Here is a 19,762-nt window from a genome sequence, read left to right as displayed (position 1 = left end):
ATACACAGGGAGCAGGTTCACAGGAGTCAGGACACAGGAACTGTAGCCAGGAACAGGAAACACATTGCTCTGACACAGGCAGCGTGTCAGAGCAGAGGAGATATAGGAGTTTGAATTCCCCGCCCAGGAGTCACATGATCGACAGCAGGGAGAACCCGGAAGTGCGGCGGCGCCATCAGGAGAAGCGCTGCACAGATCGGATACCGCTGTCAGACCACGCTGACAGCGCAGCGGAACGGGGATAAGGTAAGTTCCTAACAGTGTTGCAATTGATGTATCCTTTAATGGAGTGTACAGTATCAAATTTATCCATAATTTTTGTTGTTTTCTCCATGTGGACACATGCTTTGCAGCTACCACAGCAGTAGGATCCTTTAGTAATATCTCGAGATTTCTTTAAAGTGACTCTGGACTAGTGTGTCTTTAAGGTTTGCCGCACGTCTCCAGCTGAAGGAGGCCTTGTCCCCCAGAGTACTCCTAAGGTCATCATCAGATAATAGTATGGGCCAATTTTTTTGGACAATATTCTGGATCTCCTTCCACTCGTCACAAAAATCCCCTATGAATCTAATGGGATTATCCTTAACCAGTACTTTCGGGGTATGTATGAGCGTTTTTCTCTTCTTTCTTCTCACATAATCTGCCGCTCTCTTTATACTTCTCTTACTGTATCCTCTATCCCTTAGCCTACAAGTTAATTCATCAGCCCGAATCTCATAGTCATTAGGGCTAGAGCAATTTCGCTTCAACCTAAGGAATTCTCTTTTTGGAATAGTGCGAACGATTGGGGGGTAGTGGAAACTATTGAAGTGAAGGACACTGTTAGTTGCTGTACTTTTTCTAAAGAGATCAGTTTCTAAGAAACCATCAGTTCTCCTACGGATAGTAATATCTAGAAAGTCAATTTCCTTTTGACTCATATTAAATGTCAGTTTCAAATTGTTTGGATTATCATTCAAAACTGAAATGAAGTCATGGAACAATTCTTGATTTCCCCTCCAGAAGATTAAAATATTGTCTATGTATCTGATCCACAGTAAAACTTGGTCAGCATACATATCCAGATCTCCATTAAAAACAGTGTCATGTTCCCACTTGCCCAGATACAGATTCGCGAAGGTGGGGGCACAAGCTGCCCCCATAGCTGTGCCCCGAATCTGTAGATAAAAGCGGTTAGAGAATACAAAAAAGTTTTTGGTGAGTATGAATTCCAATAGCTCTATAAGAAAGGCACTGAATTCACGATTAGGTTCCATCTGTAAGAAGTGTCTAATGGCTTCGATGTCAACTTTGTGATCTATACTCGTGTAGAGTGATTCCACATCTACCGTGATCATCCAGACATCATCCTCCAAAGGAAGATCCTCTACCAATTTGTCACGGACTTACCTGATCCCCGCCGCTCCGTCCAGCCGCACTTCCGCATTCAGGACCATGTGACCGCACCCGGAGGCGGTCACATGACCACAACCTAGAGGCGGGGATTTTGAATCCCCTTCAGTATAAAAACCTCACTCTGACACTCGCTGAGTGTCAGAGCAACACTTACCTGTTCATGGCTCCTGCTCTTCGTGGATTGCAGTGTCTTCCTGTTTCCAGTGTCTCCTGTGTGCTGATCTCTGCCTGTTTGACTTCCCTGGCTCTCCAATCCCTGTGTACCGACCCGGCTTGCTGACCATTCTCCTATTCTTGTGACCCGTGTACCGAACCTGGCTTGTTGACTCCGAGTTGCCTTCTGATTCTGCCTGACTTCATTCCTGTGTACCGAACCGGCTTGTTGACTCAGCTACCACCGCTTCACTCCGCTGTACTACATCTTGAGGCGAACCTGGGGACCGCGACCTGCGACTCCTGGCAGCGAAGCCCACCCCGCCTTGCGGCGGTTCTTGGTGAACACCGGGGAGATTGTTAGACTCCGCACCTCAGGTAAGCCAGCGCTAATCAAGATTAGTAATATAGTATCCAGAATCTGTTACACAATTTTAGGACATCAGAAGTGTCTTTGATGTAAGAAGGAAGGGAGGTTACAAACTTTCTTAGATGTGTATCGACAAAAATGCTGGCTGACAATGTTAAATTGGATATACCAGATAAAATCGGTCTCCCAGGTGGTATTTGTTGGTTTTTGTGGACTTTGGGTAGCAAATAGATAGTGAGGATCTTAGGGCCTTCAATTTTCAGAAAAGTCCATTCTGTTTTGTTGATAACCCCAGTTTTAAATGCTCTTTCAATAATCAGATCATATCTCTCCTTAAAATCAGTCAGAGGATTGGAGAAAAGTTGCTTGTAACACCTTCTGTCATTAAGTTGTTTGTCCATTTCTTTTTTGTACATATTCACTGGCCAAATAACGACATTTCCGCCTTTATCTGAAGGCTTGATGACAACATCCTCCCAATTTTTAATTTCCTGTAATGCTTTTCTTTCACCATTACTAAGATTGTCCTTGCATATTTTCTTAGTCCTTGATCTCAAATGATCTAGTTCTTTAGAGACCATCATTTCAAAGGTTGCTATCTGAGGACTCACTTGGTCTGTGGGAAAGAATTGAGATTTTCTCTTACAAATAATTCTAGAAGGTACACTCATATTTTCCAAGGGCTCACTGGAAGTAGACTCCTGAATATTTTGTTCCAAAAGGAGTTCTTCCAGGTCCTGTAAAGCTTCTAAATCCTCTCGAGAGCTAAGATGTACAGACTCTTCTGAAATACTCCCACCACCCATATGGCCCCTCTCATGTTTATCCCTTTGGGTATTAAGGGAGAAAAACTTGGCCAGTTTTAGTTTCCGTGTAAATAGATGTAAGTCCTTCTCCCATTTAAACCGGTCAAATCCAGCAGTAGGTGACAAAGATAACCCTCGTGAGAGAAGGTCCACATGTTGTTGTGTGAGTGTTTTATCCGAAAGGTTGATGATCTGTAAGGATGTGGTGTTACTCATTTTCTCCTCATTTGTCGTCACACCACTTACCATTTTTAATATTTCGCAGTTTCTTTATTTTAAATATATATAATAAAAGTCAAGTTTTATACTTATATATGGAATTCACTTATAAGGGACTGGAGTGCCTCCTATGTTTTTCTTTTCTTCTATATGATAACTTAGTTATCCTGATCCTCAGCTTGGACCATCCCTCCTTGTCCAGGGTCCTCTGGGTATCACGCTACCATGTTAATTCAAATGGTTCCAACAGCTCGGTATCCGGTGAAAAGGAAACATGGTAAATGAGGGACACCAAACCTAGAAAACCCAATCTGTACATGCAGAGCTTCTCGAAACCCTCGGATTTGGATGTAGGGGAAATACAAGGAAGACGGGAGGCCCACCCTCTCATGGAGATCAGAGAATATGCGTGGAGCATGTTCCCCTGATATATGTTCAAATTGTGTTATACCTGCAGTGGCAGGACGGACCGCCTATGCCACCCTGTCTGTTGCATTGCTGGGGACTGGGTTGGCTTGGCTTGCCACCATCCCCTTTTCACTATCCCAATTGCACCCTGTAACCGCGGTAGGAGGGGCTTAAGCTACTGCCACCACTGGACTCCTTAGCGGCATCCAGAACCGCGTTCCTCTGGGTAACTCTTGCTAGTGTAGCCCCTTGCTGGTACACCTAGGCTAGTACACCTGACCTCTTGCCTTCAGATCAGGGTTGCTGTATATGGTACCCCTGGCCTATCACATTGGCCAGAGCTGCAAGTAGTGGGCAAAGCGTTGATACTGGAAAGCTGGGTCCAAACCTCAGAACAGCCAGAAACGACTTAGATTTGTGTCTATTCTGTAGCTCACAGAAATTACAGCAGGGAAAAAGTTGTTAAAGCAGAATCATGAAGAAAATTATGTTTATTCGCTGAAGTGTTCTAATAAGGACAGTTCACACTGGTTTACGGTACCAGTGATCAGTAGATCAGATGGAACAATAATGATACATTTCAGTACAAAGCCAGCCCCCTGATCCGGAATGGCTCCGCCACATCTGTTATTTTTAGTATGAGGATGCAATATGTTTTATGTTTTCCAAAACATGGATGCAGTGCAAAGTTAACAAAATTTACACTAATCTGTTATCCTAAAACTTGCTGGTTGCATTATTTGGACATGATCTGAGATGCAGGATGAAAAGCCTCACAAGACAGAAAGGCAGCAGCCCCTTTCTGTTTATACAGGCTAAACAGACAAGCTGGCCACTGAGATGTAAAGGTCTAATTAACCTAATTGGGATTCCCTCTAGAAAGGTTAAAACAAAAAGCAATTAACTTCCCTGTTCTAAGAAATAATTACATTTCCTTTACCAAAATACACAATATAAAAAGTAAGAACATTCCTAATACCCAGTATCAAGAATCCGTACATTTATGACGACATAAATTGGCAAACTGTGGTAATAATTTATATATATTATTGCAATAATTTATTTAGAAGTGATCCAGCTACACCCGCCATTTGCCAGGGTGTGATGTAAGAAATTGCGTTTCCTAGGGGAATGCCGAGTGATACCAAAGTGGGTGAGATGTGAGGGAAATGTGGTGAGGTCCTTCGTCTTTTTAATGAGTTTATCCCAAATGTCCAGTGTGAATTGTATGGTGGATGACAGTATACCGAGGCTGGTCTCTGGTTGCGGGGGAGCCAGGGAAGAGATTGTAGGACGTGGGCTGGTGTTAGTGCGTTCTCGAGGTCTACCCAGCGTTTTTTCCCCGGAGTAGTTTGCCATGAGATATTGTGGCTTAGGTTGACTGCCTGATAGTATTGTTAAAAAATCGGGAGTCCATATCCCTCTGACATGGCTGTTTTAGCTAAACAGGCGTGCCGGAGTCGTGGTTTCTTACCCTACCACGCAAATCCTCCACACATCTGTTGGAGGAAGAACAGGAACGTTTGCGGAATAGAGAATAAGAAGCATTTGAAAGAGGTATACTACCATGGGGAGGACGTTCGTTTTAATCATGCTTATCCTGCCAAACCATGAGATATAGAGGGGATCCCATTTGGCAAGGTCCCGACTTACGGAGTCTAAGAGGGGGGTATAGTTAGATTGAAAAAGTGTGCTATACTCCTTGGTGATGAATATCCCTAAGTATCGTAGGGATTTGGGGTACCATTGAAATGCGAACTTAGTCTCGAAAGTCGTTTTTAGTGTGTCTAAGACTTGGAGGGCAAGAACCAATTTGGAGTTGTTAATTTTATAATTAGAAACTTAGCCGAATTCTGCAAGTTCTTTAAGCAAGTTGGGGACTGAAATTATGGGATTGGAGATCGTTAAAAGAGCATCGTCCGTGAATAGGGACAGCTCGAAATGGGGAGGTCCTATTTGGATCCCCAGGATATGTGGGTTCCGGCGAATTGGGGCTGCGAGGGGCTCTATACAAAGGGCGTATATCAGGGGCGAGAGAGGACAGCCCTGTCTGGTGCCATTGCTTAAAGAGAAGGCGAAAGAAAGCAACACATTGGTCAGTACAGAAGAGGGGTGATAATAGAAACCTAGAATAGCGGTAAGAAAGGCCCATTGAAACCCAAAGTGTTTAAGAGTGTGAAACATGAAGTGCCATGAGAGCTTGTCAAAGGCCTTCTCCGCGTCTAAGGCCGGCCAGGACGACCAAGGGTATTTTGTTTTTGTTGATGTGAGCAATAATAGCTATGGTCCTCCTTGTGTTGCCCAGTGCTTGTCTGGAGGGAACAAAGCCTACCTGGTCGAGAAACATTAGAGGCGTCAGGTGAGTGTTTAGACGTGTGGCTTGTATTTTGGCAAGTCGTTTTATGTCCACGTTGAGAAGCGAGATTGGACAATAATTGGTGCAACACGTCGGATCCTTGTTCGGTTTTGGGATTACTACTATTGTGGAGCGAGTGGTTTTGTCGTTGAACTTCCCTCCCTGCGTTATATGTTTGTACATCAAGATCAGTTGAGGCCCTAATCCTTTGGAAAAGGTCTTATAATATGACATCATAAACCCGTCTGGACCTGTGACTTTAGAGCTCTTTTGGGATTTGAAAGCCAGTGCAACATCCTCTTCCGTTACCTCACATTTGAGGGAAGTGATCTGTGGTGGGGAGAGTGTGGGTAGAGAACATTTTTACAAATGTGCTTATCGACTGGGTGTCTGGAGCTTGGGAGGGTTGTGTTTGGTGGAGGTTCTACAGTGTCTCGTAGTAGGCTCGAAAAGTGTCATTAATAACTCTTGGGTCAAAAGACGAGGCTCCTTTTTTTATCTCTAAGTGAGGGAATGGCCTGTGAGACGCGTTTCGCTCTAAGCCTAATGACAAGTATTGTGTGAGCCTTGTTGTTTAAGTTGGGCAGACAGTTTATTAAATGCTACAATGCATTATTTTTTCCTCCATGAAGCGAATTGAGTAATCTCCCCTCGAATAACTGCCTTATGGGCCTTCCAAATTGTTAGGCGACCTTCGGGTTGGAGTTTAATGTGAAGTACTGAACAATAGAGGCTGAAATATTTTCCCTGAAATTGGGTAGTTTAAGAAGCGTCTTGTTCAATTTCAACAAGGTCCGACCTCTGGGATTTTGGAGGAGGTTAACCATCAGCGACAGGGTCAGACCAAGTGTTTGATGTGATATCAGCTGGGGTGATGGGCCCAAACGTTTGTGCACAGCTCAGAAATATATTGATACGTAAGTAAGATTTATGTTTGAATGAATAAAATGTGTTATCCCGGGAAATTGGATATAGTGCGTGCCGGATGTCAAAGAGACCAGCCTCGGTTATCTGTTTCTGTAGAATTCTCACGTGAGGTGATGTCTTGGGGGAGGGTCTGGAGGCTGACTTGTCCAGGGAAGGTGACATAACCATGTTAAAATCTCCCATGAGAAGCAGTCCCCTGCGTATGTGATGTAACGTGGAATAAGTGGAGAGAAAAAGATCACTGAACTGTGTTGGGGGCGTAAATGTTAGCTCCCATTGTACAGGCGCCACCTGTACAATGTATTAGACTTTCTAAATAACATTGTTCAGGCAGCAGGTCCTTAAAATGCCAGGTTAAGAACAGCAAAGATAATGTACGGCATGAAAGTGACATTACCTGCCGTCTTCTTCATTCGTTGCCATGGTTTCCAGTCACTGTTTAAAGCTGTCAGTATTGCCAGTGTGCTGGGGAATACACCTTTGGTGTATTCCTGTCCGCATATCTGGTATCTGCGTCATGGGCATCGTTTTACTCACTACCACCTTGTCTAAGTCACCAATTTTTCCCGTAAGCATGAAAAAGTGGCCCTCCGGGTCCTCCTTTGTTTCTGAGAGGACAAAGGGAACAAAGTTACAAATTATGATAGCCACTCCATTTTTCTAGGTGGAGTGGGAGACGTAGTGTACCATGAAATGGGTTTCCTGTAAGAAGAAAACATCACCGTTAATCTTGTGGATTGATGTAGCAAAGACCGTTTCTGGGGTGTTGAGTCTTTTGGTGTTTAGTGATAACACTTTGATTGTCATAACTTGTTGGAGAGAGAGTTCTAGAGTATATAGAGTGGAGTGTGATGAGTTTAATTGCATCGACACCTGGGTAGAGAGGAGCGTTGAGAGAGGGACAGAACACCGGGAAAGGTGGGTTAGAAGAATACAGAAGGAGAGAGGGAATAGTAGAGAGCGAAATGGAGAAGGGGGAGGGGTTTAGTGGATGCAGCAAGGGCGTAGACCCAAACTTCAAGTCAGAGGAGTGGTCTACAGGGGGAGGGCCTAAGGATCAGAGTAGGAGTAAATTAGTTGAGAAGCACCTATATAGTGTTTTATCATATGGCACTGGGGATGGGAGTGCAGCTAAACAGCAATTATATATATTAAGCTAAAGGGCTTCCGGAGGTCTGGTTCCTTAGCTCCCAAAGTGTTTGGGTGTGAGGCCTGGATGACGAGTGACCCCACCCGCCCATCCATGGGAGAAACAAATTACTAGCGAACATACATTAGCTAAAGTAAATGATAAAATAGAAGTGCAACAATTATGTAATGATTACATATGATTGCTTTAGCAATCAAAGTCAAATAAGGAAAATACTTAAACATAAGGCAACATTTAAATTTTTCGGATTCAGACCGGTGTGGGTCAGCGAGAGAGATACCACCAGTGATGGTCGGGTGGCTGTGATGCCTGTGAACCATGGGGGGTCCGGCTTGGGAATCTCGCCCAGAATCAGGATTGCGGATTGCAACTCGCTTGCCCTCCACCACGAGGCGGAAGCCCCAATGGTAATTATACCCATTGTCCCGGAGGGTGCTGATCATTTCCCTAAAGTCTCTCCTTTTTGCGATTGTGGAGGGCGCTAGATCTTTGAAGATTTGTATCCGACTTCCGTTGAAGAGCTTGTATGGGACGTTGCGGACCGCGGCTGTGATAGCGTCCTTAGATTTAAAAGAAAGGAGGTGCAGAACTTTGCGATTACTCTTGGGGAGAAAGTTTCTAAAAGCTTTTTAACTGTTCTCTTTTCAAACAGGGCTTTTGCTGCCAGTATACCTGCCTTGTATACTACCTCGGTTGTCCAGCCCGCCTCGTCAAACGGCAACCGATATCCCTGTCTTTTTGACAGTAAATCAACTTTCACTTCAAAGTCATACAATCAACAAACACATACACCTTAGTTTTCTGCGCAGAAGATCAACAATATTCCATTATCCATATTAACAATAGTAATAACGTTTCAGAGACTTTCACAAGTGATTTATACTATGCATGTATAACTATCAAAGCGATTGTTTAACCACGTGGCAAATCTACCAGAAGTACACATACGCTAGGCAGGAAGTACACATACGCTATGCAATACAATATATCAAAACGCAATATGACAGAAAAAGAAACCGTTTTCTCTTTTGTCCCTAGATTCTAGTTAGAGCACCTTCAAATTATGCAAAACAGACATTCGGTTTCACAACACAGAGTAAAATACAGGTTTTGAACACATTGCGTTCTTACCCGTATATGACGCGTCTCCACCCTTTGTTGCGGAACCGAAATATGTTGGTCTTGCGTATCATCCGGTGACGAAACCTCCGCTGCGAGCCCCCAAATTGTTATAAGCGTTTTGTCGCTATCCAATAACGATTGTCGAATCTCGATTTGTGTTTCCAACGCACAAAGATTTATTCTCAAAAAGTAGCAGTAAATATATCTTAGCAAAATAATAGTAAGTACAGTCATTACTTAACGCAGGCGCTCTGGATCCAGTGAACAGTCATTCAGTCCTGAAGTCTGTGGTCTAGGTGACTGAACTCTGGATGAGGAGCTGCTGCTTATATGCAAACAGAGATACAGTAAAACAATGCAAAGGTGTGGCTTGCTTCTATTGGTCCAGGCATCAGGAGGGTCCAGGGGGTTGCAGATCATAAGCTAGTTTAAGCTCAGGAACCCAAAGGAGGGGGTCATCTTTCCAGGGGATGAGCTCTGATCTTCCCGCCAAGATTTCTCATCATAATAGTCCATAATTCCTTAACATTAATAACTTGCGTATGCACTCTGCGATTCCTTCGCAGAGTGAACCGGACAGTTGCAAATGCGAAGAGGATTAGTATGATACCACACATGACTAGATTCCTTCAACGTGTACCATATGTTTTACTGATATGCATATAACTTATAATATTACATATAAATACTACTATATTTCAACATAAATGACTATGTGTTGCAACTACCATTAATGTGTACTATTTTACAAGTGTGCGTGTTTGTGCGAATGTATGTAAAAGACTAAATACTGTTGTTGCCACGTGTTGCAGCTGTGTACGCCCTTCCACGCCGTAGCGTACCATACGCATCTTTTCAAACAAAAACAACCAAGTTTGCTCGATTTTAATTGAAATGACTTTATCCAATATGCTGACTTCGACACACTGATAAGCTTCTCAATATGAAGAATGTATTTGGAGACCCAATTTGCGATTTCCAGGAGTGTGTGTAATTCGTATAGTACAAGAAAACAGAGGGTCCTTGCAGTATGTCACTCTACCACAAGTTTGATACTGTGTACAAGTTAAGAGGAGCTGAGTAACAAGGAGACTCTCTTTTGCTTTATACAAAACAAAAACACCTGAAAGTGGAATGGCAGAAATCCAGTATAATATTTGAACAATGCCCAAATGATATGATATGATGGGCCCCAAGGGTAACCACACAGTTAGTGGGGGAGTTGCAGAATGACAGGGACCACAGCAAGTCAGAGTTCCAAATCTACAGGGCAGGTGGTAGTTTGAGTTTTTTCCCCTGTTGGCTCTTAGCAAGGTGTTTTATCTAAAGCAAGAGGGTAGTCAGTTTGAGGCCTCTTATTGTGAGTGCTGTCAGCCACGCCACGGATGCCCTGTGAGTATCTCACATTAGCCCTCCTTTCTCTGTATATGGCATTTGTCCATCAGCCTTAGTGGGGCATATTGGAGGAGGGGGGTCGCTCACTTGCCAGTGATAGCGATGCAGTTGTGGTCCCCTTGTCTGCCCCGGTGGTTTTTTGTAGATGTCCTCTGCGATGCTGCTGGCACTGCGGCAAGATGGCGCTATCTGAAAGGTAGCCCTGGCGGAAAAGCTAACAGGAACAGCTGGCACGTTCCACTGGGACTTGGATCGGCTGCAGCTAAGCAACCCGGTCTTTGCAGGGGTTCCCAAAGGTGTCGGGTCGGGCTGGATGTCTCTGGCCCGGTAAGCTGCTGAAGGCTCCTCAGAGTGGGCGGCGGGGAGGCAGCGAGTGCCGTTGGTCTGATTCCAGGACTGTGGAGCTTCTGTTCGTGACCTTGTGTGTGGCAACCACAGCCTTAGGGGCAACAGGTATGTCTGGGTCTCCGAGAAGGCGATTTAGTGGCTTCGTTTTTCTGAGATCTTTTGGAAGCGTCCGTTAACTTCCTCTGCCAAGCCACTCCCCATTAAGCATAGTTTTACACAAAAATTATCTGTGAACCAATCATTTTGCATGAGGAGCCAAGTATGACAGGCAGCATCCTTTTGCACAGCAGATCACTAAAGTCATGGCAGCCATGTTAGCATTGGATGTGCAGTCAATGCTTTAGTTTTTAGTAGATTAGTTGAGATTATGTATCCACACTACCAAATTTTATCTCTCTTACATTTTTCCTGAAAAGTACTACCTGAGCTGTACAGGGAGGTTAAACACAATCATTCAGTCCCTAGAAACTGCCATTGTGTTAACTATGGATATGTGGACAAGCAGCATGTCAGGCGCAGTCCCTCCACATCTGCTTTGGGACATCCGCCTGCTTCGTGTCCCCCTGCGTCCGATTACACGGTCCAGTGTCCAGTGACATTGCTCTCTGCCTTTGCTCATAGAGAAGCAGGAGGGGTGGCAGTGTTGTTGTCACTCTCCAGTCTCCACTCACATTGTTCTTGTCACTCTCCAGTCTCAGTGCCGTTGGTTACACAGAATCATTGATAGCAGTGTTCTTGTCACTCTCCAGTTACGTTGCTCTGTACCATCGATATGGATTCACATTAGTCCACAGAAGACCAGGAGCACCAAGCAGCTGCTGGCACCAGTCATCATGATACTAATCCCTCTATGTCATCTGCTAAAGCCTATGTTCAAATGCATAGTGGTTGTAAGTCAAGGAAACAAAAATATAAAAATAAATAAAAAGCTTTTACATTTTTTTAAAAAAATAACCTCTAATAAAGGTGAAAGTTTACTGTAGAAAAACATAAAATTGCCAATATGCCGTTCTACCCAAAATATTAATAAGCATACCAGCATCAGCTAGCTCCAGACAAATCAGTGAAGACAAATCAGTAGCATATCAAGGACATTGCGTACAATATCGGTTACATATATTGATAAATTCAAATACAATTGAGAATCTCTTAACATTTTGATATAAGTATTCAGCATTAAATGATATCACAATCCAAATAATTGTTCTGCTTATGCTATGAAAAAGAGATATGAGTAACTTTACATATATTTATTTGCAAGTGTAATTGTACAATGAGAGTAATTGGTATGAATGGTGTATTAAAAAGGAAAAACAGACAGAACCAAAATCATAAAATTAAGTGGAGGGAATGGGAAGGAGAATGACAATAGGATGAAATACAGCTGGTTTGAGATGGTTAATTGAGGTTCTGTGTCCCTGTTACCAAATTCCATTACAGCACCATTTTACTACAAAAGCAGTTCCTCACCTCTACCAGAAGGTTCGATGAAATGTAATTATTGGGCTACAAAATGCCATTCTACCCACTGTACACTTAACCACAGATATGTAGACAAGCGTCCTCTTCTGTCTCCCCCCTCTACCTAGCCCTTCACTGGCTCCCATTCCCCTTCAGAATCCTCTTTAAGCTCCTCACACTCACCTACAAGGCCCTCGCCAACTCCACTGCGCCCTACATCTCCACCCTCCTCTCTATTCATGCTCCATCCTGCCCTCTCTGTTCTGCCTCTGACCGTCGCCTCTCTTCCCCCCTTATAACCTCCTCCCATGCGCGTATCCAAGACTTCGCCCGCGCTGCCACCCTCCACTGGAACAAGCTCCCTCCCTCCATCAGAACTTCCCCTAATCTGTCCAGTTTCAAACGGGCCTTAAAAACCCACCTTTTTCTTAAAGCCTTTCTGTCTCCCACTTAACTTCCTACCTTATCTTCTGCCTCCATCTCTCTGTCTGTCCACCCCTCCCCTTAGATTGTACGCTCCTCTGAGCAGGGCCATCTCTCCCCCTGTTTCCACCACTTCTAACTCTGCTCTCCAGCTACTTAGCCCTTCTCCCCGAGGGTGCTCCACCCCACGTCCACTCTCGCTCCCTCCTCCCCCCTGGGGGTCTCCCTGTCTTTCGCGCCCTCCTTCTTGGGCCCCGTCATTTGCGGATCCTCCCTCCCCCTTCCCCGCCCTCTCTAGCTGTGCATTGAGCCTATTGAGTTACTGTGCTTACTGTTTACTGTACTGTGCTGTATCCCATTGTATTGTAATTTGTTTGTCCCTGTACGGCGCTACGGACACCTTGTGGCGCCTTATAAATGAAAATTAATAATAATAATAATAAAAGCGGAACTGGGCAAACTAAAGATTATATGACTGACAGCACACTGGGTTGCTGAATCGTCTTCAGCAGCTGGAACAGCAGCAGCATGTACCCAACAACGGCAGATTTTTCAAAGGCAGGCTACTCTGTGTATCACCGGCTTCACTAAGAGGCATATTGCTGACAACCTGTTTGAAAAACTAAGGGATGTCATTGCAGCATGGCTTATCCTGCTTTGACTTTCCTGAGGATATGTCATTTCTGATAACGCAACCAATATTGTGAGAGCATTACAGCAGGGTGACATCCATCACACTCATTGTTTTGTTCATACTATCAACTTGGTGGTACAGAGCTTTTAGAAAAATTTACAGGGACGTGCAGGAGATGCTATCTGTGGCCCTAACAATTTTGGGACATTTCCGGCTTCTGAGGATGGTGAAACAGTGAAAAGCCATCCCACGCTACCTCCACAATCCATGACATTGGGAAAGGAGGGGAAATGTATTTTAGTCCAGCGCAGTGGAGAATACTTTTCATGTTGTGCAAGGTGCTTCAAAGTAGTCACCTATTGACTGAGTTCAGAAACTGCTAGCTTGAGCAAAGTTTTTGCCTTAATTTGAATTTTGGAAAAGCAGCTTGACAAATTGAAGGAGGAGACAAAGCAAAGCAATTACGCCAAGTATGTCGGACTTGTAGATCAAGTACTTTATTCACTTCACCAGGATACAAGAGTTATCAAAATCTTGAAATCGGATCACTAAATTTTGGCGAATATGCTTGATCCTAGGTTTAAGAGCTATGTCTTCTCTTTTTTTCCAGTTGTCCCAGATCACAAGAGATGCAGTGAGCTCCTGGTGAGCAAGTTCACAGTTGAAGTGGTACATGACACAACGGCGTCCCTTCAGTTACTCAGGCTACTGCTGCTAGGAAAAAACTTAGCTTTTCCAGGAGACCCAAGGATGATGCAGATGATTCAGCAGAACATTTTGACATCTGGTCTGGTCTAAAAAAATTGCCCAAAAATCATGGCACCTCTGCCGTAAAGCCACCTGTTCCTACTATCAACATCCAAAGAATGGTAGAGGATTATTTTAACGACAGCATAGAGATAGACACGTCAGACAGTCCTTTTACGTACTGGGAGGAAAATAGACAATTTGGAGACCCATGTACAAACTCGCTTTACAATACCTAAGCTGCCCACCCTCCAATGTGTACTCAGAAAGAGTTTTCAGCACAGCCGGGAACTTTGTCAGCGATCGGTGTAGGGGGCTACTTCCTTAAAATGAGGAAAAGATGATGTTCATTAAAATGAACTACAAATTCTACGAGGAAGGCCTTTACCAGCAATTAAATCAAAGTAGAGAGACTTCTGTAATAGTGGATTCCCGCGGAGAGGAATTAGTATTGTGTGAGCATGATGTACACACTTATGAGGGTAAGAATGATGACAGTGTAGATTGCAGGTGCTAGGATCTAGCTGAGAGAAGGAAGCTAGCTGATGCTGGAATGAATATTTTTGGTGTAATGCATGTTGGCAATTTTATGTTTTTCTACAGTAAAGTTTCACCTTTAATAAAGATGTGTTTTTTTTCTTTAAAATGGTAAAAGCGGTTTTTTTTTTTTTTACATTTTTATTTTTTACATTTATGTTACAGAGACTTCTGTATTGGTGGATTCCTGCGGGGATGAATTAATATTGTGTGAGGATGATGTACACACTGATGAGGGTCAGGATGAGGCTGAAGATGATGACAACAACATCTTGCCACTGTAGAGTTCATTGATAGCACTGTTAGCTTAGCTGCCTTAAGCCCATTGTTAGCTTGTTTTGTAGTGGGCCCAAAAATCCAAGCACTTCAGCCACAAAAGTGGCACTCCTTGTGGCTGAAGTGCTTGGTTTGTTAAAGTGTGCATGTCCTTTTAAGATCCAACATAATGGTGGGTGGGAGGGCCCAAGGACAATTCCATCTTGCACCACTTTTCTTTTCTGCTACTGATGTGTGGCAATGTCTACTAGATTTGCTATAAACTGCCGTGTGTTTGTATCGTTGCTCTGTCGCGTAGCATCCAGCTAGCTTGCTGCAGTCTTTGTCCGAAAGTGTTTGAAAATAATATTGTGACCTGTGAGGTGGTCAAAATTAACTGTAAATAACTGGATTTTAGTGTTATTGAGGTTAATAATAATGTAGGAGCAAAAAAAAAAAATTGTGTGTGTGATTTTAGCATATTTTAGCAATTTTTCTAAATAATACAGCCCCAAAACAAAAAAACGCGAGGACGGTTTTGCCAAAACCAAAGCACGGGGGTCAGTGAACAACTCTAATTTTTAGCCAGCCAGCTCGCTGCAGCCTTTGGCCACTATTGATGAAAATTGTGAGATGGTCATTACAAAATAAGCTGTAAATGAATGTTAATTATATAAATACTAATGTAGAAATATAAACAGCTCAATATTACCTGATGTAATCAGTTTTTGACCAGTTTTAATGAAAACCAGATACAAAACCAAAACACATGAGGGTGGTTTTGCCAAAACCAAAACATGAAGACATTTTAGAATCAAAGTCAAATTACAGGGGTCTCCGTACATCTTTATTAATATGTTCACATGAGTGGACAGGTCACTGCCTCCCCAAAAGTTCAACATACTCACCTACTTGATCTGATCTGAAATCCCCAAAACAGACCCCCTCACACACTATTAAATCCCCACAACACAGTACACCCTCCCTCAACCCACATCATCACAACTCTAAAACAAACACAGATAAACCACTGCATACAATAATATGATCAGACCTTCGTTAGACACACATTAAAACGCTACATTGTGTGTCTAGAAATTATGGCTAATCAGTTGTTGGTGCTTTTCTAAAATCTTTAGAATTGTTTCCATTTGTGGAATTATAAGATTACTGTATTGAATAATTTACTGTAATGAGCTTACTACAACAAAACAAAATATATTTTCTATAATAGATGTGCTGTGCAAAAGGGCGTATCACTGATGTTATGCCTTCAGCATTGATGTTTTTACATATGCATTTATTCCTGTGTAAACTACCTAGTGACAAGCCTAGTGTCAGCTTAACTGAACTCTATGGGCCTCCGTAGTTAGTTTCCAATGCACCATGGATAATGACAGGATGTCACCATTTTAGTCACCATTTTAGATATTGCATGCTAAGAAGTAAGAGGTGCAGTATATATCTCCCCCTAGCACAGCATTGATGGTAAGAGATTATGCATTTTTTCCATAATTTTCATGTTTGCATTGCATTATATATGTTCATGTTGTGATTGTATTCTACTATATAGTACAGTTTTACCACTTGGTCTACCATGTTATTTACTACTTAAATAAACACCATTCTTCAGATTTTCACATCTAAACTGGATTGTTAATGTAGAAGTGATTATGCTGTCTGATTATACTCAGGCCACTGGGAAGTTATAGTGAGGATAGAACAACTGATTCTGATATCTTTTTTTTCCCCCATTTCCAATATTACACAATGATCAAATTAAAAAATGTACAATAGTATATTATTAAATTTAAAAAAATTGTGCCCTTAAAAATTATTCCACATAATGTTTCAAGAGGAGTACAGATACAGGAGTGATGCCTATATATTACAGTTTTCAGAAATTTTATTAAAAAATATACATGTGTTTCATTTCAGAGCCTGTTTTCCATTCTGTGGAGCCATATACAAAGAAGGAGCTTTCTGCAGTTACCTTTCCAGACATTATCCGCAACTATAAAGTAATGGCAGCTGAAAATATTCCAGAGAATCCACTAAAGTTCTTATATCCAAGCACACTAAAGGATACAGCATTTGGGAAATTTTACTCTAGGCCTAAAGATGGTAATTGTATGCAATCTTTAACTGAACTAATATATTTTAAAGACATGGACAGTCAGTGACGGATTAAAACTACCATTCGCCCTGAATGGTGCTCAAGTCATGGGTCCCCACTTTACATTGCTTGTTTCTGTTTTTCACATTGAAACAACAAAAAAACATAAATATTCTCTTTTAAACACCTTGGGCCTGATTCAGAGTGGATCGTAAGTGTAACTTACTATTGAAAATCTCACACACAAGTTTATGCGTATGTACGCTGTATTCAGAGTTTTTAAGATGCGTAGAGGTCTGAATTAGTCCCTTTGATAGCAGATACACCCCGCAGACACTTGTGACATGTACCTTTTATTTTACATCTTACAAATGCAAATGCTATGAAAGCCTCCATTAATTTTGCATAACCTAGCTAGTACAAGAGGAACAGCTTTGCATAAAAAAAAAAAATATTTATTTGTATATTTGCTACAACACGCTTGGCAAATTCTCATCTGTAGCTGACAACTACAAACTCCCAATAAGCATCTAAGAATCATTTGCAAACCTCTAATTACAAGCTATTTGCTGGTTTCTGTGCTCTCATCATTATCAAATCAAACCGCATTTTCAGTCATATTTACAACTATGCCCCAGTCTGAATTCTTAAGCAATTGCTCGAACACACCCTTACTGTATATTACCTAGTTTAGAACACCCCTTCTTTCAAAATGTCTCAGGTCTGTAGCCGCAGTTGCATACATTCAACTTCTTAGCATGCGCAGTGAAAAAAAAAATGCAAAGATGTGCCAAATCTCTCCACTCTGCATCAGGCCCTTTGTTTTTAACTTTTCATTAGAACACGCAGCACACACATCACCCCTTGTGTTTTAATATATTTACCAATCCGCTTAGCATGTATTTTGCAATTAACTGCTTTTTTAGGTACTCTTTTAAATGCTGTTCAGTTTAGCCTTATTTATGCTGGATGGGGTATGGTATAATGATGCTCATTAATCCCACGATACTTACCCTGACATGTTGACACTGAAGGGCTCCTTCCCAACGAGGATCGATGACGACTGATGTGGCAAGTGAATGGAAACAATCCCGATGAATGAAGAAGCCGGCGCGACTTGATGACGTCACTTATATCAGTGACGCTGTTTTTGTTGCTGTTAAGAGGGTATTGTAAGTATGTGCCCATGTAGAATGTACTTTACAAAGCGTTGTACATTTTACATGGGCGCATACTTACATTAACCCCTTAGCAGCAATCACAGTGTTGCAGATGTAAGTGACATCATCAAATCGCGGTAGCTTCTTCATTCATCAGGATTGTTTCCATTCGCTTGCCACATCAGTTGTCATCGATCCTCATCTGGAAGGAGCCCTTCGGTGTCAACATGTCGGGGTATGTGTTGTTGGGGTAGTCAGCATCGATATGCTGACTACCACCGATTTATGCTAAGTAATAATGAAAATAAGGCAGCATTGTGACTGTTATTTCATATGTCACTTGTGTAAAGCTTTTTTAAATTGTTCAGAGTGCAGCCAGAATTACGCATGTATATGCAACATAGAGGTGCAAAATGGATCCCGTTAAAAGCACAGACTGAGACTTGAGCATTAAGCTGGTGCACAGCTGAATAAATATATATACATATATTATACATATGTGTGTATATATAATATATGTTTGTTTATATCTCTTACCTCTCTGTCTGTATATATTACCCAGTATTGTTTTATTAATGTTTGTTCCCAATTGTAAAGCGATATGAAATTTGCTGGCGCTATATAAATAAATGTTGATGATGATGAGTAGGGAAAGGAAATACCGTTATTAGTTTATTTTTTATCAATTAACAAAATGCAAAGTGAATGAACAGAAGAGAAATCTGAATCAAATCAATATTTGGTGTGACCACCTTTGCCTTCAAAACAGCATCAATTCTTCTAGGCAGACTTGCACACAGTTTTTGAAGAAACTCAGCAGCGAAGTTATTCCAAACATCTTGGAGAACTAACCAGATCACCTGTGGATGTAGGCTTGCTCAAATCCTTCTGTCTCTTCATGTAATCCAAGACAGACTTGATGATGTTGATTGTCACATATAGTCCCCTCTAGCTACCCCTGATTTAATATCTTTTCATATATTCACACAGTCAAACAATATATCACCTCTATTTTGTCAGGAAACCTCTCCTAACTGCCTTTACCAGTCACAACCTGCTCTCAGCGCAATTGTGACTTGGAACTTCAAAACAGCATCAGTTCTTCTAGGTACACTTGCCTCCAGACACTCATTATTGTACAGAGTTCCTTAAAAAAACCAGTGTGCAACAGTAAGGCACGGTGGAGGTTTGGGGCTGCATTTCAGCAAATGGAGTTAGGGATTTGGTCAGGATTAATGGTGTCTTCAATTCTGAGAAATACAGGCAGATACTTATCCATCATGCAATACCATAAGGGAGGCGTCTGATTGGCTCCAAATTTATTCTGCAGCAGGACAAGCACCCCAAGCATACAGCCAATGTTATTAAGAACTATCTCCATCGAAAAAAAGAACAAGGAGTCCTGGAAGTAAGATCAGGACTCTGTGGGGGCCTTATCAGTGTATTGAACAGAGAGGAATTACAGTTATAAGTATTAATCAATGACATAATTGGGGGGAATGAGGCCTAATCATAACTGCAGTGTGAATATGTTATATCAAATAAATGCATTGATAAATTGAGCTGCTAAGGTGTAAAATGTGAAGTTAGAGGGTCTGGTTTGTGTTTACCTGATGCTTTTGCTCACTTCTATGTTAAAAGATAACAGCTACACTTTCAGGGAAAGCTGAGCAGCTTCAAAGGCCCCTGGTGTGATCTGCGTCCTAACCTAGGAAAGTTTTTTTGACACAGAGAAAGACTCTAAGGAGCCGCTCACAGATTGAGATGTTATGTAGACAAA

General features: G+C 42.2%; 1 protein-coding gene across 3 annotated transcripts in view; it reads left to right on the top strand.

Annotated features, from left to right (window-relative positions):
• The window catches only part of STAT1 (signal transducer and activator of transcription 1), a 368,349-nt gene that overhangs the window by 292,871 nt on the left and 55,716 nt on the right, over nt 1-19,762 (top strand). For all 3 annotated transcript variants that reach the window (XM_075179993.1, XM_075179994.1, XM_075179992.1), the window contains one exon: nt 16,645-16,830. In XM_075179993.1, the coding sequence (XP_075036094.1) occupies nt 16,645-16,830 (186 nt within the window). The remainder of the gene's footprint in view (nt 1-16,644; nt 16,831-19,762) is intronic.

This window comes from Mixophyes fleayi, chromosome 7 (assembly GCF_038048845.1).
Source record: "Mixophyes fleayi isolate aMixFle1 chromosome 7, aMixFle1.hap1, whole genome shotgun sequence".
Lineage (NCBI taxonomy): Eukaryota > Metazoa > Chordata > Amphibia > Anura > Limnodynastidae > Mixophyes > Mixophyes fleayi.
Note: the sequence above shows the minus strand (reverse complement) of the source record. Positions and strands in the feature narration are given on the sequence as shown.